General features: G+C 41.1%; 1 protein-coding gene across 38 annotated transcripts in view; it reads right to left on the minus strand.

Moving 5' to 3' along the window:
• Positions 1-1,727: 1,727 nt before the first annotated feature.
• Positions 1,728-26,878, minus strand: part of Rnf111 (ring finger protein 111) — a 75,873-nt gene continuing 50,722 nt past the window's right edge. For 8 of the 38 annotated variants that reach the window (XM_076576623.1, XM_076576626.1, XM_076576624.1 and 5 more), the window contains 9 exons: positions 24,064-24,383; positions 20,419-20,677; positions 14,736-15,084; positions 12,463-12,588; positions 10,756-10,882; positions 8,217-8,309; positions 7,252-7,347; positions 5,863-5,966; positions 1,728-3,367 (listed from right to left, as the gene is read on the minus strand). In XM_076576623.1, the coding sequence (XP_076432738.1) occupies positions 3,250-3,367; positions 5,863-5,966; positions 7,252-7,347; positions 8,217-8,309; positions 10,756-10,882; positions 12,463-12,588; positions 14,736-15,084; positions 20,419-20,677; positions 24,064-24,383 (1,592 nt within the window). In that variant the 3' untranslated portion in view covers positions 1,728-3,249. Of the gene's footprint in view, positions 3,368-5,862; positions 5,991-7,251; positions 7,348-8,216; positions 8,310-10,755; positions 10,883-12,462; positions 12,616-14,735; positions 15,085-20,418; positions 20,678-24,063; positions 24,384-26,878 lie in introns of all 38 variants that reach the window. The other 30 variants (XM_076576628.1, XM_076576612.1, XM_076576629.1 and 27 more) reach the window with 7 other exon arrangements.

A 26,878-nucleotide genomic window follows, 5' to 3' on the forward strand; every position in this document is an offset into this window, starting at 1 on the left:
TCAATGTTGTCTTAGTACATGTTTTGAATGGAAAAACTGAGTGCATTTGCCATTTCCAGATGTTTTACCATTTGAGTGAGTCTTGAGGATATGTTTATCCATCATGGAGGCAAGAATCAGATGCAGCTGGGAACCCTCAGAAGTTCTGACACCAACCAGCCAGAATGGTTACCTACAAAAGACACTATGTCCAGAACAAGGTCTTGGCAAAAAACCCTACATTTAAAACACTAGATAGATAGAATGGCATGGCCCTGGCTAACAGGAAACAACTGAACTGAGTGCCACATGGTGACCTATAACCTCGCAATACACTCACACACACCACCACTAGCTCACACAAAATGTAATTTTATGGCAGAGGGCATCAATTCTTACCTTTGGCAATAGCTGACTACAGCATAGTATTAAGTATTGCTTCTTCATATTGCTGCTGTGATTATGAGGTGAGAAGCAGAAGGCACATAGCCCAGAATCTTCTGTGACTATAGGATCAAATGCCAGACAGGACATTAATGCCCATTTAGTGACTAGTTGCTTGGACACGGGGCAGGAGAAACGTTAGCAGCATCTCATGATACTACATTTGCTTTGAAAGGCCAAACATTTTGGGATTAAAGCAATAATTTATATTATCTTTTTATGATTTTCTATTTTTAATCACTGTGTATTTGTATCTCTGTGTGTGATGTAGTGGAAAACTCCAGCATTTGAGAGGCAGAAGGCAGGTAGATCTCTGTGAGTTTGAGGCCTGCCTGGCCTGCATAATGAGTTCCAAGCCAGGGCTTACATAGTGAGACCCTGTCTCCAAAAACAAACACAAAAAAACTAAACATAAATGAATCAGTGTCAATTATAAAATAAGTATGTATTTAAATCACATATAATGTATGTGACAGAGAAATCTAAGCTTTTCTTATGTTCGGGAAAACACTAGAGGACCACATAGCATGGAATTCTCACCATTTAAAAAAAAATGTGTGGCAGGGCAGTGGTGGTGCACTCAGGAGGCAGAGGCAGGCAGATCTGAGTTAGAGGCCAGCCTGGTCTAGAGCGAGTTACAGGATAGCCAGAAAAACCCTGTCTTGAAAAACCAAATAAATATATATGTACATATGTACAGGTGTGTACACATGAGTACAGGTTCCTGCAGAGGTCAAAGGTGTCAGATCCCTCTGGAGCCTGCAAACTACCTAATATGAGTGCTGGCAACTGAACTCAGGTCCTTTGGAAGAACAGTCTGCGCTCTTAACCGCTGAGTCACCTGTCCACACACACCCCTCCTTTTCACTTCTAGGTTCTCAACTTCTTGCATAGACTCAGGCTCTCTAATGGCAGTCTTATATGCATCTGTCTACTTTTTGGTTTTTCCCCAGTGAGGGAGAAGACCTGGGTTACTGTTCCACTCTTTCCTGACCTTCTATAATGTAGACTGGTAACCAAATGGTTCAGTGTCAGGCATGGAACTCAGGATGCCTGGAGTTTGGAAATGTTTCCACACCAGGCTTCACTCTGCCTCACAAGTATACTGTTAACTCTATCACCCTCTATCAGCATGCATACTCTGTAGACACATGCTGATGATAGAATTGCTCTATGGTGACATAAAAGGCAAAACTGAATGAAAACAAGCACCAGATTATGCAAATATCAGTTAGGTGGATCTCATCTGAGCTTCAAGATGTCCAGTGTAAACCATTTTATAAACACTAATTATGAAACACAAAGACAATAGAAATATAAGTTATTTATTAATCAATCCACTTACAAAGCAGGTGGCTTAATGCAAGCTTATTGACATCTTCACATATGATCCATGGGAACATGTCTTCCACATACAGACAGTGGTCTTACTGACTGGATGCATTTGCAATCTTGGGCATATTAAGCATATTTAAACAAATAAAATTAGGCTATCCTGTATATGAAAGTATCTTGATAATATGCATCCTGAAGTGGATTAAAACTTCCTCCAAAGGAGAAATGTTAGTATGTTAACTTGTACTCTATATTATGTTGTAAATCTTAACTATAGAAATTACAATTTGAAATCAGTGATCGACTCTTGGTAATGTCTGAAGTGGGCGTCTATAACCATAGCCAACAGTAGCCTGACAATATAATCTGTGCCTCACAGTATCTGCAGATTTACTGTTTTCAAGTTTAGAGAGAAATAAAACAAGAGACATGTAGATTCAGCTGACTTTATTTAAACTATAAAAAAATCCCTTAAAAGTGAACCTGGGACCCTTAGAAGTTCTACGAATGCATAGATACCTGCCAATGACTGAATCCTAAAGCCTGACTGAATGACTTTATAAAATTAATGTAAGCAGATATCTTCATTATCCGTGCTTAGCAGACCTAACAAAATTCTACATGTCTTTTTCAATTTCCCTATCCTTTTTAAAATCTGCAAGTATATACAACCCAGCTAACTCAAATGAATATTTAGTGTTCGTCAAAGCTGTTTCACAGCAGCAAAAACTGGATTAGGGAATCAAGTTCCAAATGGCATAGAGAAAGATAAATAGGGTGAGAACAGCAGTCTAAACATACGGCATCAATAGCAACTCTATCTTGCACTGTGCTGGAAGAAAGGATACATCAAGAAAATTCCTACTGATCACGCTGGTCATGTGAGTACCACCTGCATCTGATTGACATGGGTTGCATTCTGTTCCCAGTATTAAGGGTGGTACTTAACTCAGAACTCCATATTGTAAATATACAGCAGCCATTTTGTCCTAATTTAATTAAGGAATGTCTTAATACACAATATTATCATTTTCTAGAGGATCTTTATACATTAAACTAAAGTACATGATTGATTAAATTAAAGGTTAGTAATGGATAAAAAAAATTCATAATTCTCAAGGTACTATGTAAAAAAACAAAAAGACCACAAAATACTACTTACTAAAGCAGCTAATCTTGCCTGCAAGTTTAGGGTCACAAGCCCATATATGTGCAAAGAAATGCAATACAAGGAATCATGCAAAAATACAGTAAAATGATACAGGAAGAAATGTCGAATCTAGAAAAAAAAACCAACACAAAGCTTTTATAAATACATCCAATCAACTGTGTACATAAGTTGTAGGTCTAGCGGTAGCTGTACCATATAGCAGAGTCAGCACTCAGAGTTCAAGGCTTCCAGATCTGCGCAGCTAAGTCATGCCATCTTTGGTTGACTGCAGTACCAGGAAGGATGGGAATGAGGGACAGCAAGAGTTCTGAAACATGGTGTCAACTTTCACTTGGCAGCTGGGCCTCGATGTCCACTCTGCATATGGGGCACTTCTTATTGGTGATCAGCCATTGATCAACACACACTTGGTGGAAAAGGTGCATACATGGAAGGCGTCTATCATTGGAGATGAAAACAAACAGCAAAAATTAAAATCATGACAATTCTATGAGGCGTTGATTTGCAAATGAATGATATAAAGTCTTTTGAAGTAACTAAGCATCTTTATGTTAAACACACAAAGACTGGAGCTGGCAGAATGGCTCAGTGGGCAAAGTAATTACTATGCAAGCCTGACAACCTGAGCTCAGATCCTCAGAATGCACATAAAAAGCAGCATGTGACGGGCATGCCACATCTGTAATCCAGGAAATGGGATGCAAACAAATTTCCCAGAAGCTACAGTCAGCTAGCCTGATGCAAACAACAGTGAACTTTAAAAATGGAGACGCTGTTTCAAAGGAGATTTCTGTTTCAAAGGTGAAGACCAACACTCCAGGTTGTCCTCTGACCTCTACATGTGCACTGTGGCACTCATATGCTCGAGTGTGCGTGCATGTGTACATACACAGTCACACACACACACACACACACACACACACACACACACACACACACACACACACACACCCCTATCTTCTCTAAGAATTGTTCACTATAAAAAGGGCATTTTAGACAATATGAGTTAACAAGAGAGATAACTGACAGGTCTATGGAGGCAACATATATAAAACTCTGAGAACTGTCAAATCAAGAATCACACTGGCAGTTACTCTAGCTTTGCCTTTTATGAGTGGCCAAGGCACTGGAGATGAAAATACCCTGTTATATGATGCCTCAAACCCTTTTATTATCGAATCATGATGCTTGCGAGGACTCTGAAATACCTATCACTTAACTGTCTTCCAAAAGCTTTGGAGACTGCTGTAGCAGTAGCGATACTGTAGGAATTAAAGAAGGCTGAAACATGTAACATTACTTCAGCCCTGGGGATCTTTATACATTAGACTAAAGCACATGCCTGAGGTAAGGAATACTGTTTTCATAGGATAATCAGCACATCCACTTATCAAAATGCCACTGCTTTATAGGTGAGCTAAAAGAAGATGTTCACTTCAAAGTATCACACCAAGTTGCCAATAGAAACTGGAAAATAAAGATAGGGTGACTCTAAATCTACAGTTAAGAGTAGGGTGAACGTTGCTGCCTAAGTAACCTACTTCTGCTTACTAAAGAGCTGCTCTTCATATCCCCGTAGCGTAACATTTCCCACAGATAACACGTACAAGTGCTCTTTCCTTCTTGGACACTATCAGTAGTAACACCAGGGAGACTGACTCAATAGCTACATGCCTTCACTGCAAACAGAATGTCAAAAACAAAACAGAACAAAACAAAAAACCCCACAGGGCCTACAGAGTGCTGGCTGCTCTTCCAGAGGGCCACCAGGAGATTCCCAGCACCCAGTTCCAGGGGATCCAATGCCCTCTTCTGGCCTCTTTGAACACCTGCATGTACATGATGCACAAACTTATATGCAGGCAAAACACTCATACACATAAGAAAAGTAGTATTACATTTTTTAAGGACTTAGAAAAAACCCTTATTACTGTGAGTTTGAGGCTAGCCTGGTCTATAGAGTGTTCCAGCCAGAGCTGTTACACAGAGAAACCCTGTCTCAAACCAAAAACAAAACCAACACCCAAAAAATGCAGTTTGGAAAAAAAAAAACAACCCTTATAACATCGTGTACTATACAATAATGTATCTTTTTCCTCTCTCAGCTACTAGTTGAAGAGGTATAATGAGCCAAGGAATCTACAGATGGAGTTCCAGGATGGTCAGGGCTAATACACAGAAATTCTATCTTGAAGAAAAACAAACAAAAAGGCTTGATGACATTATCCTTAGGAACAGAAAAAAATTATTAGCCAGAGCTGTCATGTTTGATATGACACTAAATTATTATTTTAAAAATCAAGATGGTAACAAAACAGTTATACAAAGAAAATGCCTTCAAATAATACTAGGTTAGGATGGTAACATTTGCTAAGTCACAAAAGTATGGTTATGCTGGGCATAGGGGCACATGCCTGTAATCCCAGCACTTGGTAGGCAAAGGCAATGGATATCTGTGAGTCTAAGGCCAGCCAGGGCTATATAGCAAGATCCTGTCTCAGAAAACCAAAGAGAAGAAAAAAAGTTTTGAAGACAGAGTACATACAGATGACCCTGACCCTATGTAATCTAGATCCCCAAACCCTCTCAAATTCGCATTCCTGAAAGATTTACAAAAGACACATTTTCATACAGACACTCCCCATACAACCTCTGGTAGAGTTCAGAATGGAAATGGACTCCCCCCATGACTCTGATTCTTTTACTCTTTTGGTTACAGAGCTGGCAATGAGTACATAAGTAATAATCTTTATTTGGTTTCCAGTTTACTTTTAAATAAATGCCCCTTTAAGATCGAGTGTTCTATTGGTGAATCAATCACTTATCCGTGGAGCTGAGGCACAAAGCCACGGCTATGCAACTAGACTGCCACTGAGCCACACTGCAGTCCTTTCTATTTAAGAGCAGACTTTACACAAGAAGTATCTAGTTACCTCACATCTTCACCTTCCTCTAAAATAGACAAACAGATAGTACACTTTTCCTCTGTGTCTTCCTCAGTCCCTTCTTCCCCATCTTGTTTGCAGTGCAGTTTCCTCTGTGAGAACCAATCAGTTGTTACCTTATTAGCAGAGATGACATTATTGAACAACTGAGTAAAGTCTGTGTTTATTTAAAACAAAACAAAAACAAGACAAGACCACATATTCATATGTAACTCATTTCCTATAAATAGTCATGAATTAACAGATGAGTTAAGTGACTACCAATTAATTACTGACTCCTAAAAGTCAGCATGAAAAGCAAAGTAACAGATTCTCTAAGCTGAACCCTATTACTGTTAATTCATGACGATGATAGTCTGCATAATTACTCTTTCAACACAGTTAAGTAAATTATTCTTCTAATGACTATTTCAAACATTTTTGTAAGTTAATTCCAATTACAGCATTTAGTTTAAAAAAGATATAGTTAGTGGTAATGCCTGATTGACACTCTTAGAAAACATGAAAAATACCAACAGTAACTTCTATGGTCAGTGTTCTCTGTACAGCACTGAGCATTATTTGTTCACTGTGAGCAGCTTATTTTATGTCTAGTTTGAAATTTCCACATATAACACTACAAAAATATGAACTAAACATCAGTGAAAAGAACTGGCTACGTGTTTTAATTGTTTTGGTTTTCCAAGACAGGGTTTCTCTGTGTAATAGCCCCAACTGTCCTGGAACTTGCTCTGTAGACCAGGCTGGCCTGGAAACTCACAAAGATCAGCCCACCTCTGCCTCCCGATTGCTGGGATCAAAGGCGTGCGCCATCACTGCCCGGCTTTTCTTTTTCTTTTTCTAATCATTGTTTTTGTTAATGTTGTCTGTTTTATTTTATAGCCGAAGCAGGCCTTAAACTCACAGCAATCTCTCTGCCTCAGGCACTCTCGTGCTGGGAGTACAGGTGTGGCCACCGCACCTGTTAGGTGTAAGAGGACAGCCTAAATACTGTAGTATTGCCAGGCGGTAGTGGCGCACACCTTTAATCTCAGCAGTTAGGTGGCAGAGGCAGGCTGATCTTTGTGAGTTCGAGGCCAGCCTGATTTACAAAGTGAGATCCAGGACAGGCACCAAAACTACACAGAGAAACCATGTCTCTCTGCCCTCCCCCCCCAAAAAAAAGAGTATTATAAAATGCACTAAAGTATCTTGAAGAACACTTCAATCTATGACTTCCCATCTGAACAGGAAAGACCAGAGTATGGGAAGAAATTTCAGAGTATATAGTTGAGATAATTTTCATCATGGGAATCACTTCAATAGTATTATAGTAGTTATACTCCACAGAATCAAAGGTCTATAACATTCCATATTATGATCATTAACAACCCTCACCTTTTTATATTTATGTGGATATGTGCATCTTTCAATTGTTCCCTGGGATGCTCCACGATTGACATTTCCTAATCTTTCTTCCAGATGAATCAGCTCCTTAAAGTGAAGAATAACTAGTATTAAAACCACAATTCCTTTAAGATTTTTTTTTTTCAGAGCTGAGGACCAAACCCAGGGCCTTTTGCTTGCTAGGCAAGCACTCTACCACTGAGCTAAATCCCCAACCCCAAGAATATGTTTGTGTACTACATTCATGCCTGGTGTCTGAGAAGGCCAGAAGAGGGTATTGAATCTCCTGGAATCAGAGTTACAGACAGTTGTGAGCCATGATATGGGTACTGAAAACTGAACCTGGGTACTCTAGAAGAGCAGCCAAGGATCTTAACCACTGAACCATCTCTTGAGCGCCCCTTTCATGTGTTCTTACAAGACAGGGCCTTACTATGCAGTGCTACCTAGCCTGGAACTCATTAGGTAGACCAGGCTAGCATAAAACTCACAGGGTTATGCTGCCATTGCCTCCCAAGTGCTTGTATTAAAAGTGTATCCCATCATACCCAGTTTAATATTTTTTTTTTTTTTTTTTTTGGTTTTTTGAGACAGGGTTTCTCTGTGTAGCTTTGCGCCTTTCCTGGGACTCACTTGGTAGCCCAGGCTGGCCTCGAACTCACAGAGATCCGCCTGGCTCTGCCTCCCGAGTGCTGGGATTAAAGGCGTGAGCCACCACCGCCCGGCTAAAATTTTTATATTCTTTTAGGGTAGATATTCACATTCAATTTCTTTAACCAGTTAATTTTTGACTTAAGATACTGTTCTTCAATCTCTGTGTAAGTCCCAGAGGCAATAGTAGAAAATCAGACATTTGGCTGCTTTCTAACTCCCAGCCACAGTAGCTATCCTACTTAACAATGAACACACATTAAATTAACTCTTGCACTAAAAATACCATTTATTTTATTTCATACCTCAAAATTGCCCCTGAAAGGACCTCTGAATGATGTTCCATCCAGTCCTGAAGAAATGTAACGGATGTGAGGATAGCCTGCCATGTCAGGAACCTGTTTTTAATGCAAGAGATGGAGGAAGTCATTAAGATTGTATTTTATTACTAACCTTGAAGATATTCAACCTCCATTCAACTCAAGAACTCAACTCAAAGACAAACATGACTCCAACTACACATTCTATTAAGAGGGACAGTTAGGCTCCCCTTAAAATACAAGCTCTCATCTGTGAAAATATGGGTGGAAGAAACAAGGAAAATAACTGTTTCATAAGATAACAAATTTCTTACACAAAGAACTCTGCATATAGTTGGATGTAGTGAGACATACTTGGCCCTGGCTACTCGGGAGACTGAGGGAGACTGAGGTGGTTTAAGGCTAGCTCTAGTTTTCAAGGAAGCCTGGGCAACAGCAAAATACATTCTGCCTACCCCATTAAAAAAAAAAAGCAAGGTGTGATTGTGCACGCCTTTAATTCCCAGCACTCAGGAAGCAGATCTCAGAGTTTGAGGCCAACTTGGTTTATATAGTAAGTTCCAGGATGGCCAGGGCTATGTAGAGAAACCTTGTCTCAACAAGCAAGCAAGCAAGCAAATAAGTAAATAAATGAATGAATGAATAAATAAATGCACATAATACACACACACACACACACACACACACACACACACACACACACACATTCAAGCTTACTAACTAAGCCTGATGGTTTCTTGATAGCTACAAACACACTTAAGAAGTTAAAGCTTTCATAAGATCATGTCAACCTCTCAATAATAATAGCATGGAATATTCTTGATTGATTCTGTCAGTGAAACTAATTTTAACAGGTTTTTAAAAAAAATGTGTTCAGTATAATGAATCTTGAATATTTCAAATTCCATTTTCTGTGAGCTGGCCACAGGTTAAATTTATTTGTTACCCTAGGGACACTTGTTCTTTATGGCCATTTAGGGTCATGCAGTGTGTTGAAAAATTGGCACTGCCTGACCTGGTGCTCCCACTGATGCTGACCAGATTCTGCCTTCTCTGAGCTTTCCTGCATCTATTTAGTGGCATGCTTCTCCCGTGATGCTTTTACCACGGGCTTTCTTTCCATGTTTAATGTGGCTCCAAATACAGTTCTCAACCACCATCTGGGGGGGCTATCCAAGGAAGGCTGTTTCACCTCGGGGAGCAAACATCTGTCAGGTAAGTTTTGCTCAGATGTGCACTGTAGTGCTACTGCTGCGTGCTAACTGTGAACAAATCATCAATATACATCAGATCAGTGATTAAACAGAAACACGAACAAACCAAGGTTCAAGACTAGGAGCTTACAACACTCCATCTCTCTTCAATGGTTGTGTTTCCAGCCACTACGCAAAGTAACTGCAGCAGACATCCAAGTCAACTGACTATATGAAAGAGACAGAGCACCATCCTATTTATAAATAATCTCCAACATTTAAATTGTTTTTCTTCACTTTCTCCAACATTACTATTTGTTTTTGTGTTTTGTTTTTCAAGACAGGGTTTCTCTGTGTAGCCCTGGTTGTCCTGAAACTCACTCTATAAACCAGGCTGGCCTCAAACTAACGGAAATCCCAAAATTGAGGAGATGTGTCCAAGGATCATCAGATTAAATCACTCAAAAAGCATAAATACAACCAAAAATCTCAGCTGGGAGGCAGAGGCAGGCATCTCTCAGAGTTCGAGGCTAGCCTAATCTACATATGAGTTCAAGGACAGCCAAGGCTACAAAGAGCGTCCCTGTCTCAAAACAAAACAGCAGCAGCAGCAACAACAGACTCTCCTGAGGTTGTTGAGTCCTGTTTCCTGTCAGAGCAGCTTTGTGTTCTCGTCCCCCCACTCCCCGTACTGAACACAGGCTCCGGAGTGCTGGGCAAAGGCCGGGCAAACACTGGCACTGAGCTGCCCCAGCTGGTACATCTGGAGACACGAGCTTAGGTGGACTCCCAGTGCTGTTGCTGTTTGACAGCTCTCGACCCTATCAACCTCTGCACAATCAGTCCTCCAATTCCAAGCTGCCTAGGACAAGAGACAATGAGGACTCTGCGGTGGCCCTTGTACAACAGAGTCCTTACTCTCTTCTCCTCACACCTACAGTTCGTGTTACAGTGACCTTTTTGTTTGTCAACACTGTAGCAACAACACCCACATATGATGGCATCCCAGCAGACCCAATGCACTGAGGGCCAATTCTCTGATGCCTGCATCTTGGTGACAGCAGAGCATGTGCACCTGTGTGTGCAGAAAAGTCCACTTCTCAGCATGTGGGACATCAAGAGTATATTTTACAATTCAATTACAAACTCAGATTTCAATATACCTAATATCTTTTCATAGCATATACAACATCTAACTAATTAAGGGAATTATTCCTAAATTCTAGTAAAATATCTACTGTACCAAAACATTCTAATACAATCTTTAACCATAGAAAAGGCATGTTACTTTAGAAGGCACGTCATCAGAGGGTTACAAACGCTCATTTTACCATTAAAGGAAGTGCTCCTAACTGTAGGTGATGAAGCCGAGGGGGGGCATGGTAATGGGCCAGGTGAGGGTGCAGCGCACCAGGCGTGTAGGTAGCTGCGGTCACTCCGGCTTCAATCCCCAGCTCCCTAAGAAAGAGTGAGAGCAGTTTAACTCTATGTCTTCCTTTACAGTCTCTTTACCTCCAACAGAAGTGGAAGCAATTTCAAAAATCCTGTAATGATTCTTAACTTATACAGCTAAGGCAAATGTAACAGCCCCCCACCAAAATTTTTACAAATAATTTCAAGTGTATTTCAGAAATAAATGTTCAAAAAGCTTCATTTTGTGAGCATAAGCAGAAAAGCATTTCAATTCAGTTCCACTCAGTCATGAAAGCAAGACAGATAACAAGTGGTTCCTAGGGTCCCTTACAACCAAGGACCTGCTCTCCTCAAGGAGCACACCAAATAAGAGCTGACTGCTTTGTAGGTTCATCTGAATGTGACACGGGTCCCCAGGCCTGTGCTTGCTGGCTTCTTGGTGTCAATGACAATTAGAAGAGCTTCTACACCTAAAACCTTGAGCTGTAACCCCACGAGAAGGGCCAAAGTGGCATAGAATGAAGCTCCACTTGCTTACTCCACTCTGTGCTCTGCTATAATGACCGCAAGCGGATTCAAAAGGGAGTGTAATTCACACCCATTTCTCCAGAACAAACTAGACTTCTCTGTCCAATGGAGGACACTGTAGGTGGAGCCCTGACTAGGGAGGTGGATAAAGAGGCCAGGCAAAGAGGGTCACATCAGGAGTCTGACCTTAGTGGCAGACACTCAGGAAACAGAAAAATACTCTAGTCCTTGCTGTGGTATACTCCTTCTGTACACTGTGAAGATGTGTTGCTCTCATTATTAGTAACAAGCTGATTGGCTCATGGCTGGGTAGAGTCATCAGGGCAGAGAGAATGCTAGGGAGAAGGGGAGTCACAGGAGTCTGGGGAGATGCCATGACATAAAGCTAACAGGATGGAAAGTACACAGATGAATAGAAATGAGTTAATTTAAGTTATAAGAGCTAGCTTAAAATAAGCCTAAGCTATTGGCTGAGCACTGATAATTAATATTAAGTCTCTGTGCGGTTATTTGGGAGCAGCTGGTGGGACAGAGTTGATCAGAGGTCTAGATGGAAAATTCCGCCTGTAAGTCCTCTCGACTACATATGGAATTTGTCAGGCAAACTCAGGTGTAAAGAACTAAAGAGTGTGGCCAGGAAGGAGAGGCACGTGGAGACACAGACTGTGGTCAACAGACACAAACATTCACTTCACAGGAATAAGTTCTGCATTTCCACAGCATCTCCTCGTGGCTGAGTGGGCAGCAATACACCCAAAACTGCTTAAAGGGAGACATTAAATGCCATCATAGAAAAATAAAAAAGATTGAGGTATGGATACACTGATTAACCTGAGTTATCATTCTAAATGTCCCCAGTCCACACAATTATCATCTGATACAAAACTTAAAAGCAACTAACAGCTGTCTCCCTGTTTCAGGTGGCTCCTGCCCCAGAACTCAAGATCCTGCTGTCTTTCCCTCCCAGAGACAGCTCCTCCCAGCAGAACTGCTTCTCCACACAGCCGCTCTCTGTGGTATGCATTCCACTACAAGGGATTTCTCCCCAGTTTTCCCAGAAGCTGCTTAGCACAGTTTGAAATAAGTGAGGTACTGACCAGGCAGATCTCTCTGGAGCCTGGCGAGGATGTGAGGACATGGTTTGAGGCACATGAATATGATGCCCATGGCCATAGTTTGGGTGCATCCTATGTGGATGGGGCGGGGGACGTTCATGTGCCCGCCTGGAAACACAGAACACAAAAAGACCACTGGAAATAATTGAATAATTGGTTATTTCTTAATGCAGAAAAAAATTGTTAATATTATGAAAATCTATAAAAATCATGATGAAATTAATTTGCATTAAAAGTGTATTATAAAATTATTAAATAAAACGACACATGAAATTCTCTACACAAACTCACTGCTCATTTATTCTACTATCTCTAGTTTAATATCATTCAGGAAACCAGGCATGGTGGTGAAAACATTTAATCTCAGCATTTGGGAGCCAGAGGCAGCTGGGTCTCTGTAAGTTCAGGGCTAGCCTAGTCTACAAAGTTCATGGCCAGCCAAGGCTACATAGTGAGATCCTGCCTCAAAAACAAAACAAAAAAATTCTACAAAAAAGGTAATTCTGGCATTCTTTTGAAACTTCTACAGTGTATATTTTAATTAAGAGAATAGCAGAATGTTAAAAAGTTAAAAGCTTAAAAAAAAATGGAAATTTTTATTTTGCTATACTTATTAAAAAAATCCAATCATTTTAATAGATTAAAATATGAGAGCTTTTCCCCCCTTAGAGAAAGGTCAGAAGACAGTTTGCAGGAATCTGTTTTCTTTCCTTTTTTAAAATTTATTTATTTTAATTTCATGTGCATTCATGTTTTTGCCTGCCTATGTGTCTGTAAAAGTGTCAGATACACTGCCACTGGAACTGGAGTTACATTCGGTTATGAGCTGCCATGTCGGTGCAGGGAATTGAACCACGGTCCTCTAGAAGAGTAGCCAGTGCTTTTAACGGCTGAGCCATTTCTCCAGCCCCAGGAATATGTTTTCTCATTCCACCATGTAGGCCTGGGGATCAAACTCAGGTCGTTAGGCTGGGCAGCAAGCACCTTTACCCACTGAGCCACCCTGCTGGCTCCATAGACATTTTCTATAAAGGCTAACCATTAAAACATCAAGTCTATAGTCATATGATCTCTGAAAAAAAAATAACCAGCTAGATCTTTTGTCATGCCAAAAATATGAGACAATATGGGAATGAAAAAGCTATTTTCTAATAAAACTTTATTTACAGAAATTGATAGTGAGTTGGACTACAACCCGCTGTCTTGATAATTCATAAATCAGATGATTGGGAATATCAAATCCTGAATTGTCAGAAGAAAATGTTGTCTTAGTCTTATTATGAATATGGGGGGGGGGGGGGACGGACACTACACTATTGGAAGCCTTAATGGCTTTGTTGAGACTGGATCTCATGTGGCCCAGGCTGGTCTTGAACAGAATTGTGATCCTCCTCTACTTTCCACCTCCCAAGTACAGCACCATGCCTGCTCCTTATGTAATGCAGAGGACCAAATCCAGGATTTCATGCAAGCTAGGCCAGCACCCCAAAACTGAGCTCTACCCCAACCCTCTGTGTCAGTTTCTGAAACTGTTTGTTTGTATGTTTTTGGTTTTTCAAGACAGGGTTTCTCTGTGTAGTCCTTGCTGTCCTAGAACTGGCTCTATAGACCAGGCTGGACTCAAAATCATGGAGATCTGCCTGCCTCTGCCGGAAGTAAAGGCCTGTGCCACCACCGCTCGACCAGTTTTAGAACTTCTATTACTATACTTTCCTCTTGTTAATAACATGATAAATCAAATCAGATCTTGGACATCTTTCAATCTTGTTCTTCAGGATCAATGTTCATATCAATCATAACAGAAACAGACTTATTTACTTAAAGACACATTGTCACCAGCTACAATGAAGGATAGGACATAACAAAGTTATTTTGTGGTTGGTATTTCTCCAGCTGGGGATAAAGCTCATCCAGTGGTAGAACACTTCTCTATTATGTGCAGGATGCCATGGATTCAATGTCCAGCATCACTAACCAAAATAAATAAATAGATAAATAAAGGTGATTTCCTAGTGTGGTGAAGATTTACTACAGCTACACTGTGCTTTATTTTACTGTGTCCATAATCCCTACTAGGTGTGATGGTGCTTATCTGTCACCTTAGCACTCTGGCTAAGCAAAGAGGCTTATGAATTCAAGGCCAGTCTGGTCCATACAGTGAAACCTAGTTTCAAATCATGCAAGATTTCATACGTGAAAGACCAATAGAACATGAAGGAAAGCAAACACAGCTTCCTTAAAACCATGAGACCTACGTTGGATGCTGCATCATCCTCCTCCTCTGAACTTCCATCCTCTGCATCACTTCATGAGGGTGCAGTCTCTGAGTTGGAGGGGCTGGGGCTGGAATATGGTGTGAAATTGGCTGGTGAGCAGGAGGAAGATGCTGAGGGATGGGTGCAGTTGTACTGCTTAAATGAGTTGGGGGCGGGGGCGCCACAGGGTGAGATGCTGCATGAGAAGATATCTGAGAATGGAAAGCATGTACAGGATGAGGAATAACATAATCCACTTGGGGGGGAGGCTGAGTCTGAGGAGGGGCATTTCCATGAGAGTGAGGGCAACCCGAGGCTTGATGGTGCAGTGGTCTTGTCAAGGAAGCATCTGTAAGAAAAGTGTTTCCTGTCAATACATATAGATTGACTTCATTCACAGTGTTACAATTTACAACAACCTATTATGATACTGTACCAAAATTTCTGGAAAAGTACCCCAATAAAAACTGGTAAATGCTGAGGTAACATCTCATGTGCTGTTCCCCCAACCCTGAAACAAGTGCACACATGCACACAAGCACAGACCATTTCTACCATAAAATTTGTATGAGTTTTGTGTCAGAAAAAATACCTTAAATACAGTTAGCTGCTGACCAAACACCCTCTCTAAAGGTTACTATAATTAATAGACTCATCTATAAGACACAGGTATATATTATTAGCCCCACACAATCAACCAAGTGTTTAATAAGAGATTTGATTTTCATTAATTTTACTTATATGCTAGTGTGTGTGTGTGTGTGTGTGTATGTCTTTGACTGCTATATGTTTAGGTGCCCATGGAGGCCTGAAAGGGTGCATTGGACCTCCTAGAGCTGGAGTTACATTACAGGTAGTTGAGGGTGCTGGGAACCAAACTCAGGTCCTCTGGAAGAACAGTATTTATTCTTGACCACCATTCCAACCCCTCTAAATTTTTGTTTGTTAGCTTTTCAAGACAGAGTTTCTCTGTATAGGCCTGGCCATCCTAGAACTCGCTCTGTAGACCAGGCTGGCCTCTGAGAGATCTGCCTGCCTTTGCCTCCTGAGTGCTGAGATTAAAGGTGTGTGACACTACCACCTGGCCTAAATTTTTAAAGTAAATGTGAGGTGCTGGAGAGATGGCTCAATGGTTGAGAGCACTGGCTGCTCTTCCAGGGGACCTGGGTTTAATTCCCAGCACCCACATGGCAGCTCACAACTGTCTGTAACTCCAGTTCCAGGAGATTCAGCATTCTCACACAGACATTCATGCAGTCAAAACACAAATGCACATAAAAAAAAAAATGTGAATCTAAGAGATTAATTTATTTTCTAATCACTAGTCTTCCCCCCCCCCCCCCCCGAGAATTGTTGACTTGTATTCTAAGATTGTTTGTCATTTTCTTATTTAAAGTACTATTTGTCTATGTGGAAATTTTGTAATAAAAAGGATGAATATTTTTCCAAATTGTGTTTATTTCCCCACCACACAAATTTTTGCTTTTCTGTAGTCAGACTGAACACTGGGAACATAGTTTAGTGGTACATTGTCCTGGGTCCAAGCCCAGAAACTGGGGGGGGCGGGGGGAGACGACGACACAACACACATGACTAAATCGCAGAAATGAAAATTTTTCCATCAATTACAGCTTTTTGTTTGTGCAGACAATACCCTGCTACATAATCCAAACTGACTTCAAACGTGCAACCTTCCCACCTCAGCCTCACGTGTGCTGGAATTTCAAGCATGCAGCTAGTTCCTAAATGTTTCACTTTCCTTAATGATTTCTTGTCAAGAGAGCTGTAGAGAGGAAAGGGACTCAGTCCCCTGGACACAGGTTCATACATACTGCTGCCCTTGCCTTTCATGTCACATCCTGTACTACAGACAGAGAAGCTTAACAAGATGCTTTCTCTCACATCTTCAATGAAAATCTTTACATTTCCATCATTGTTGAAATACTCATCTCTCTTACTAAGAAACCTACATCTACTTGACATTAAAAGTCAGTCAGTCTAGGTATAATGTGCCGTCTATAATCCCAGCTCCTTGAATGGTGAGACTAAGTGAGGAGATTCTAAGTTCAAATCAAGCTGAACAACACAATGAAAAAAGGAAAAAGAGAGATAAATAAGAAACCTGGTATTTTAGTCCAAACTTCATTTCACTGGACAGTGTGTGTGTGTGTGTGTGTGTGTGTGTGTGTGTGTGTGTGTGTGTGTGTGTGTGTGTGTGTTTCAAGGCAGGGATTCTGTGCAGCCCTGGCTGTCCTTAAATTCACAGAGATCGCCCTGCCTCTGCCTCCAGAGTGCTGGGAGTAAAAGGTGTGCACCGCCGCCATGCCAGGCAGAACAGAACAGTTCTTTAGGTAGTGTGTCTGTTTGCACATTTCTGTGCACGCTGGTGTACGTATGGGAGCCAGAGTTTGACATCGAGTGGTGTTCTTACTAACTTTTGTGCTGGCTAGTTTTATGTCAACTTGACACAAGCTAGAGTTATCTGAAAGGAAGTAAACGCAATTGAGAAAATGCCTCCCTAAGATTGGACTGTAGGGCATTTTTTTTAAATTAGTGACTGCTGGGGGAGGACCCCACCCATTGTGGGTGATGCCATCCCTGGGTAGTTGGTCCTTAGGTTCTTTTTTTTTTTTTTTTTTGGGGGGGGGGGAGGTTTGATGGTCCTGGGTTCTTTAAGAAGAAAGGCTGAGCAAGCTAGGGGAAGCAAGCCAGTAAACAGCACCCTTCCATGGCCTCTGCATCAGCTCCTGCCTCCAGGTTCCTACCCTGTATGAGTTCCGGTCCTGACTTCCTTCAGTGATGGACTATGATGTGCAACTGTAAGTCAAATAAACCCTTTCCCCCTAAAGTTGCTTTTGGTCATGGTGTTTTATTATAGTAATAAAAAGCTAACTAGGACAACTCTATTTTTTTGAGAGGTTTTCTCATTGGGAACTGGGGCTCACTGATTCAGTGCAGTTAATCTGATGGCCAATAAACCTCTCCTGTCTTGGTCCTCCAGCACCTGGATTACAGGCACACAGCACACTATGTTTAAGCTTTTTTCCATGGGTTCTGGAAACAGAACTTAGGTCCTTATGCTTGAATGATAAGCACTTTACTGACAGCCCACTCACAACCCATCATTTGGGGATAGCCTAGTAATCTAAATTGGAGCTACAGTTTCTTATTAGTTTACTAGTCATTTTTGAAGTCAATTTTTTAAAATTTATTTGTATTTTATGTACATTGGTGTTTTGCATGCAATTATGTCTGTGTGAGGGTGCCAGATCCCCTGGAACAGGAGTTATAGACAGTTGTGAGCTGCCATGTGGGTGCTGGGAAGTGAACCTGGGTCCTCTGGAAGAAGGACACCGCTGGGAATTCAGAGTGTCTTCATTCATGTTTACATTTGCCCCAATGATGTTTCTTATTGTATAGCTTTTCACTTAGTTTATTTATGAATTCAACTGTATACCTATGATTTCCTCATTTTAGAAATGTAATTACATTTTAATACTTTGTATAAAGGAAATTTGGGTTCAAAACCAAAGGGTCTACTTGTCACTTATAGTATGAAGACTGTTTAACTTCTTATTCACTATAGCAAACAGCGCGCAGTGCACACTCTGGCTCAAAGGCTGAGAGGAGCCTCTGCTCAATGCAGTAGTACATACCTGCCTGCATTTCAGCATTCAGGAGGCTGAGGTAGGAGGTAGATCATGAGTTCCAGGCCACATATTTAAGACCCTGTCTCAACCTCCTTCCCAAATAATTGCAGACAGTTTTATTTCTATCATCTGATAGCAGAGCTTTACAGATCACAAAACATTCCAGAGATGGCTTTCCAAGCACAGTGGTTTCACTGACTTCAAGACCAAGCACTTTCTAAAGCAAACAAGTTTTCTTAATGTAATAGTATTAGTGGTGTCCAAAGTAACTGAGCCAAAGTTTTGCCATCTATACCTGATCATAATTATTCCTATTTTACCAGCATAAAAAAATGAAAACAAAGGTGGCAAATAGCTCACCAAAAGTCTCTAAGCTAACTTGCCAGAGCTAGAAAAGTCCACTCAGATCACCAGTTCATGTAAAAACCAGTGCTTTCTCTCAACCAATCTCTCCCAGTAGGATTTCAATGAAAGGGGGTATTAGAACATGTTGTACATAAAGTGTACTAGAAATGTGAAGGGGAAGTGGGGAAAGGAAAACTACACATTGACAAATACACTCCCCAGGGGAACAGCAGCCTGGAGCAGGGAAATCAGTCAAAATGCCTCTCACATGGGGATACAACTCAAATCCCTACCTTCGCTCACAGAGCTCCCCAATGACAAGCAGAAAACCGGTACTACCTCTTCAAGAGAAATGTAACAGTACTGACTTGAAAGTGCATTTCTTTCACTACAGAAAGACTCAAGCAAGCACAAACAACTTAAACATTCATCAAGAGAGGGCTGGTTTAAGGTAATGGAATGTTCTGAAGGCGTTTAAAAATAACCAATAAGGGAGAGGGAGTGGAAAAAACACAAATACCACTGAGCTCCAGTATTTTTGTTTGGGTTTTGTTTTTCAAGACAGGATTTCTCTGTGTAGCCCTGGCTGTCCTGGAACTCACTTTAGACCAGGCTGGCCTCAAAGTCAGAGAGATCTGCCTGCCTCTGCCTCCAAGTGCTGAGATTAAAGGTGTGCACCACCACTGTCTGGCTCTGAGCTCCAGTTTTATGAGTTAACCATGGTGAGAAAACAACAACAACAATGTATTATTAAATCAAATAAAAATGCAGAATATTGTATAATGAAATGGCTTTTTATTATTTATTTTTATTTTATATTAATTGATGTTTTGCTTACATGTATGTGTCAGAAGCCCTGGAACTAGAGTTACAAACAGGCGTGAGCTGCCATGTGAGTACTGGGAATTGAAAACAGGTCCTCTGGAAGAGCTGCCAGTGCTCTTAACTGCTGAGCTGTCTCTCCAGCACCCATCCAGAACAAATTCTGGTTCTAAACATGTTCTAACTCAAACTTTGTATTTCATACTGTAATAGTGAGAACCTAATAATACATCACTAATTTCATTGTCCACAGTTTAGCCTGATTCCAGCTCTGTCTACAAGGCAAAGTTTTACTACTGAAATGAAGAAACTCAAGAGGACAAATAACTGAAATGCAGACAACCAAAACAAAAGGCAATTTCCTTACTAACCTGCAGGCTTACTCTTAGTGTAAGTTATTAACAAAGTCTTTGTTAAGCTTCCATCTTATAATTAGCTCAGACTCAATCAAGTGCTATGTTACACGGCCCCTGGAGAGTTATCAATTTCAAACTATCTAATGGATTCCAATTTCCTTAGAGCTGCCATGCCAGGTTCTGTTGTTGCCCATACCAAATCAGTCATTCTGTCAAAATCCTCTCTCTTATGCCTTTGTTAACTCAGAATTCTTTGAATAGAACTTGAGAATTCTTGAATAAAATTTCCTTTACCATGCCTACAAATACTACAAAACTTTCACATTTCTTAAGTGACTCCTAAAAACTAAAGCCAACTCCCTTAAAATGTCCTTAAGAATATAAGGTGCCACTCAAATACATCTCAATTTCACAGACAGTTGTATGGAAAAAATAAATCGCACCCTTAAGCCAAGTAAAACTTATAAACCAAGTTTACTCTAATTCCATGCCCTTTAAATTCATACTTACAAGGAGGTGGTGGCATGTAATGCCGACATGATGAGAGAGAAGGCTGTGGAGGTGGCTGGGGCTGGGGCTGTGCAACCATGCTCGAGCCATAGCTATCTATTACTAATGGCTGAGTCGGGGCAGCAGCAGCCTGGTGGCCAAAGACCGCAGCTCGGGAAGAAGAGACAGGGCAGCAGGGGTCGAAGGCAGATGCACCATGGAAACCCCCACTTCCGTGAGTCCTGAGAGCACTGCTGCTCAGATCAACTGGCAATGCCTGCTGGGTAAAGAACAATTAGAGTTTACCTTTCTCAACTTTCATGAAAACTTCATTTCTTGTCACATGACAAATTATCCCTAGTGATCTCTACGAAAACAAGGTCTTCAAATGAATTTGGAAATGGTAATCCTTGTATGAGAAAAATCAAACACAAAGACAATACTGTATGAAGACTGAACTTTAAAATTAGCATTTTTACACTCAAAATATGAAATCAACTCTATTTAAGTGAGGTATAAGATAGAAGATAAACATTTAACTGATATGTTATTGTATGATTTATTTCTTGGGACTAAAGAGATAGCTCATTGGTTAAAAACATAAGATCCTTTTGCGGAAGAACTAGGTTTGATTCCTAGCACCCACAGTAGGTAGCTCCCAACTACCTGAAACTATAGTTCCAGAACATCTTTTCTGGCCTCCCTGAACACCTGCATAAATGAAGAAAACAGGGTTTGAAAGCAGTCCTATGTTCCTCTGAAATCAGGACTTCAGGACTCCTCACACAGTATGCTATCACAGCATTGAAAACATTAGAATTCTATTATTAACAACCTGTCTATCCAAACTTTCTATATTATTTTATAATATTCAACTAAAACTCAAACAAACTGGGCGTTAGTGGCGCACGCCTTTAATCCCAGCACTCGGGAGGCAGAGCCAGGCAGATCTCTGTGAGTTCGAGGTCAGCCTGGGCTACCAAGTGAGCTCCAGGAAAGGCGCAAAGCTACACAGAGAAACTGTCTCGAAAAACAAAACAAAACAAAAACCTCAAACAGCACACACACACACATACACACATACACACACACAGAGAGAGAGAGAGAGAGAGAGAGAGAGAGAGAGAGAGAGAGAGAGAGAGAGAGAGAGAGATAGAGAGAGCGCGAGCTAGGCATGGTGGCACACAGCTTTAAGTCCAGCACTGAGGAGGCAGAGGCAGGAGGATCTCTGTGAGTTAGAAGTCAGCCTGAGCTACATAGTGAGTTAGGAAAAATTAACATTTTCTTCCCTCAAAGCATGTGACTTGAAAAGCCCAAAGTACAATTGCCACCAACAATGAGTATGTCAGAATAAACTAGAATCTTCATGTTCCCTACATAGAAATGATGATTGTTTGTGAAGGACATGAAGGGTATTCTATTGCTCACCATGCATTATCTACGTGTATCAAATTACTGTATAGAGAAATAGACACAACTATGTGCTAGTTACTTAAAACTCTGGGTAGTGCGGTGGACTTAAATGCTGGGTAGTGGTGGTGGACACCTTTAATCCCAGCACTCAAGAGGTAGAGGCAGGCGGATCTCTGAGATCAAGGCTAGCCTGGTCTACAGAGCGAGTTACAGGACAGCCAAAGCTAGAGAAACCCTGTCTGAAAAAACCAGCCCCTCAATCCATGGCTGATATGTAAAATTAAATTAATTATAAAAAACAAAAACAAAAAATCCAACCCCTACCCACCAAAAAAAAACCCACATGTAAACACTTGGATCTTACTCTAAAGCAGATTATAAAGCAAGACCTGCCTCTTTTTTGGGGGAGGGGGATTGTTAAGTAATTTAAACACACTATCTACCAGTTAGGTTCAGTACACTTGTACCTTCCAGAGAAAGTGACACAGCCAGGTGTGTCACTCTAGCCCTCAGGAAGGAGGAGCAAAGCCAACCCAGCTTACTGAAGATTTTATCTCCAGAGTCACATGTGGCTAGGAAGATGGTTCAGCATGAGGACATGAGTTTGATTTCTCCAGAAACCACATGACAAGCTAAGTGCACACCTATAACCTCAGCCCTGGGGAGGCAGAGAGGGTGATTCCTGGGGCTTATTCCCATCAGCTCCAGGCTGTTATGTAAGACAACTGTGAGCTAAGCCAATCAACAGTGATTTTATCATCTTCCTAATGCTGCAACCCTTTAATACAGTTGTGGTGACCCCAGCCATAAAATTATTTTCATTGCTACTTCATAACTATAATTTTGCTATTAGGAATTGCAATGTTAATGTCTGTGTTTTCTGATGGGTCCAAACCCCCCCCCCCCCACACACACACACTTGCACAGGGGTCATGACACACGAGTAAGAACCATCGCTCTTAGGTGAACAGAATTGGCAAAGACAGTCATATACTGACTCCAGCCAAAGGAAACATTGTTTATATAACTGATCAATCTCCTACACACCTCTTTTTTTTTTTTTTTTTTTTTTTTGAGTCAAGGTCTCATTATTTATTCCTAGTTATCTTGGAACTTGCGATACAGACCAGACTCGCCTGGAAATTAAAGGGATTCACCTGCCTCTGCCTCTGAGTGCTGGGGTTCTCCCTCACCCCTCCAACTCCTTTTTTGAAACAGGGTTTCTCAGTGTAGCCCTGGCTATCCCTGAACTCACTCTGAAGACCAGGCTGGCCTCAAACTCAGGGATCTGGCTATCTCTGCCTGACTGCAGCTGTATTCTTTACCAACTCAACAATGTAAAGTCTGTGACAAACTCATCTGTCAACAGCTCTCTCTCTCATGAACAGGGAAGCTAGTGGAGCTACCTCATCATTGCCTACCATTCTAGTTAAGCCTACTCTGTTTTCAACTCCCATTGCTAGTAAGAGGAAGCTTTCCTTTATGGCAGGGCCTTCCACACATCTCCTTCCCCAGAGACACAGTGGCTTCAGACAACCAGTTAATACCCTGAAGCAGAACACCATCTGAAATTTCAGTCGTACATTAAACTAACTCTGCAAATCCCTCCTGATGGCAGCACTAGCTTCATCTTTTAAAGAGAAGACTTCTCCATTAATTTGAAGTGATTAGAACCCAAAAGAGACAGCCAACAAAATTTGAAAGGCAAAACAGTGCTTTAGAAAAAAAAGGTCAGGAGGCACAGAAAGGTATCCTCTCAACTCCTCTCTGCTTTGTCAGTCACATGACAAGCCAGTCACATGACTTCCCTGAAATAACATCTTTTGGGGTCTTGTTTCTAATTGCGTTCAGTGTGTGTGTATAAGTGCACATGCATGTATAAGTCAAAGAACAACTTTAAGAGGCTGGCACTCTTGTTTGCAATAATTTCAACCTTCTGTAAACCAAGATTTAATTAAAAAATTCACAGCTTTATTAAATAAGGCTTGTTTTGCATTCAAGAATATGGCTTAGTACACAGAGAAACCCTGTCTCAAAAAAAAAAAAAAAAAAAAAAAAACAAAAAAAAAGAATACAGCTTAGTTCATGGATACACTCACTTTGACAGTACCACATACAATAGAACACATCTCTGGGGTTTTCCACTCTTTCTGAAGGCAACACAAGGTGTTTTGTTTTGTTTTGTTTTTTAAAGGGAGTGGGAGAGAAAGTGGGAAAGAGGAAGAGAGGAAATTATTCGTGAAAAGCACAGACCTGATCGTGGTAGCTGGAACTAGAGCTGCTATTTGCACCACAAGGAGCCTGTACTTGAGGAGGTCTTTCCACAGGACAAGCGGGATCGCTGAAGGAGGGGGAGACTGGGACCGCTGGGTGGGGAGTATGGTGGTGGTGGTGATGATGCTGGAAATGGTGACCATGCTGCTGAAAACAACTTGAGTGTGGATGTGCTAATGCATGGTGACTCTGGGACGTCCCTCCGCACGGTGAGTGCTGGGGACAGCAGGAAGGTAGCCGAGGCATTGCAGGAGGGCCCGTCTCTGGGACAGCACTAGATGCAGTTCTCCTTGAGTCATCTTGAAACAGAAACAAAGGCAAAGAATGATCAAATACCACTCCGCAAACCTAAGTACTGTGTATTAACCTGTAAACAAGAACTTAATGTGCTAGTGGGCTGGGGAGGGTCATCAGAAGTGACAGACTTGCTGCTCGAGACTGACCACCTTAGTGAGACCCCTGGAACCTACACGACGGAAGGAGAGAAATGACTACCTCAGTTGTGATCTGAACTGTGGACATGCGTGTACACACCAATCAATCAATCGATGTCATCTTTAAAATAAATATGAATGTGATGGTGCCATACACTTAACACATACAGTATGCAATGTTATGCAGTATCTCCACACTATGACTTTTCTGAAAAGATAAATTCTTCAGGGGGTTCATATGTACCATGATGTATATAAATTTGACAAGAGATTATCATTTCTTAGTATTTGATACTAATAAAAATCAGGCTGGAGCACTATTTGCCAATCCTTTCATTTGCTTATTTTTATAATAATTATTATTAATATTAATACTTTTTATGTGTTGTATGGTATCATATAAAATGTTAGAATAAAGAGGTGTCTCACCCGAGTGAGAGAAAAACACCTGGTAACACAGTATCAACAAATGACTATTTGCTGAACATATAAATACAGCAGATGGGAAGCACAATTCAAGTACATGCACAGACTACAAAAGTGAGCTGTGCCGAGTATGGCAGGTTTGAAGGTGACTCCCGAATGGTCCAGGGGAGATGTCCAAGGATGGCTGGATATAAAGTTTAAAACAAGGAGAATGGTGTAAAATCACAGAATGGAAGTCAGCTTCCTGGTGATGGGTGAAAGCAATGCAATTCTGAAATGGGAGGGCCAAGGAAAAGCCTGGGAAGAAGACAAGATGTCCCCAAACATATGGTGCGTGTCTAGTCACTCTGAAAGTCAGAAGCACATTAAAGAAAGAACAGGCCCGACAGCAGGTGAAAGCACTTGCCACTGAGTCTGAGGACGTGTGTTTAACTCCTGGACCCCATACTGTGGAGAGAACTGACTTCTCCAAGTTGTCCTATGACCTCAAATGGAAACAACCCAAATTAAGTACACACAGGTAACTCAGGAGTACCTCTCCATGTACTAGGAAATGGAACTGGTGAGGATACTGAAGACAAAGAGAACACAATGTTATGGCTAGAGACAGAACACAGACTTGGGATTCTGAATAGACAGTGGGTTAGTAGTTAATCAGCATCTCAAAAGAATTGCAGGCATAAACACACAAAGGCTTTTACAAAGGCTAACATCAGGTGCTGCAGAAGCACATGCCTGAGAATTTTATTCTTTAATTTCCTCCCATGGGGAGGAAAAGGAAGAGTTAGAAAACCATGGCGGGGAAGGAAAGAGAGCCCACAGGACACAGAGATGAGTTACTAGCAATCGCCCACTTTGAGGTACTCGCACTTGTGGAGACATCAGCGCTCATGGCACCCAGTCATTACCTGCACCATTTAGGAATTTGGATATGAGTAGAGTTAACTGGCTTAAGTGATTCAAGGTTGAAAATCTGGACAAAACAGGGAAACACATGATAGGCTGAGGTTTAATTGACATTCCTATCAGGTTTCTGTAAAACAATTTAGCCTGGGACAAGCAAGTCTCAAAGATGTAAGTATAGTCTAATATCAAGAATGAACTTTCAGAGACTACAGTGAAGTTAATACCTAAGAAATGAAACATTTCGGTGGTGGCGCATGCCTTTAATCCCAGCACTTGGGAGGCAGAGCCAGGCGGATCTCTGTGAGTTCGAGGCCAGCCTGGGCTACCAAGTGAGTCCCAGGAAAGGCGCAAAGCTACACAGAGAAACCCTGTCTCGAAAAAAACCAAAAAAAAAAAAAAAAAAAAAAAAAAAAAAAAAAAAAAAAAAAAGAAATGAAACATTTATAGAAGGTACTAAAATAAACAGTCATACATAATACATGAATGAAAGCTTTGGCCAGACGGTGGTGGCACATGACTTTAATCCTAGCACTCAGGAGGCAAAGGCAAGTGACTATCTGTGAGTTCAAGGCCAGCCTGGCCTACAAAGTGAGTTCTAGGACAGCCAAAGCTGTTACACAGAGAAACCCTGGCTCAAAAATCCAAAATAAATGACTAAATCTTTACGTGACAATGAAATGTAGGTAGGAATATGACTACTAAGGCTACCAGCAGAGAAGTGACGGAAGACTTGAAATCCTTACCTCAAATATGCTACTGACCCCAACCAAAATATTTAACTTAGGAGATTTCATATAAGATGGGAAATGCAATGTCAATACCAAGGCACTTTTAAGGAATAAATGATAATATAAAAATCACATAAAAGAAAGAAAAAAAATCACAGAAGAGGGGCTACAGCAATAGCTCAGGGATTAAGAGCTCTGGCTAAAGCTGGGTGGTGGTAGCTAATCTAATGCCTTTAATCCCAGCACTTGGAAGGCAAAGGCAGGTGGAACTCTGTGAGTTCAGGCCAGCCTGGTCTACAA

This window comes from Peromyscus maniculatus, chromosome 7 (assembly GCF_049852395.1).
Source record: "Peromyscus maniculatus bairdii isolate BWxNUB_F1_BW_parent chromosome 7, HU_Pman_BW_mat_3.1, whole genome shotgun sequence".
In the NCBI taxonomy this organism is placed as follows: domain Eukaryota; kingdom Metazoa; phylum Chordata; class Mammalia; order Rodentia; family Cricetidae; genus Peromyscus; species Peromyscus maniculatus.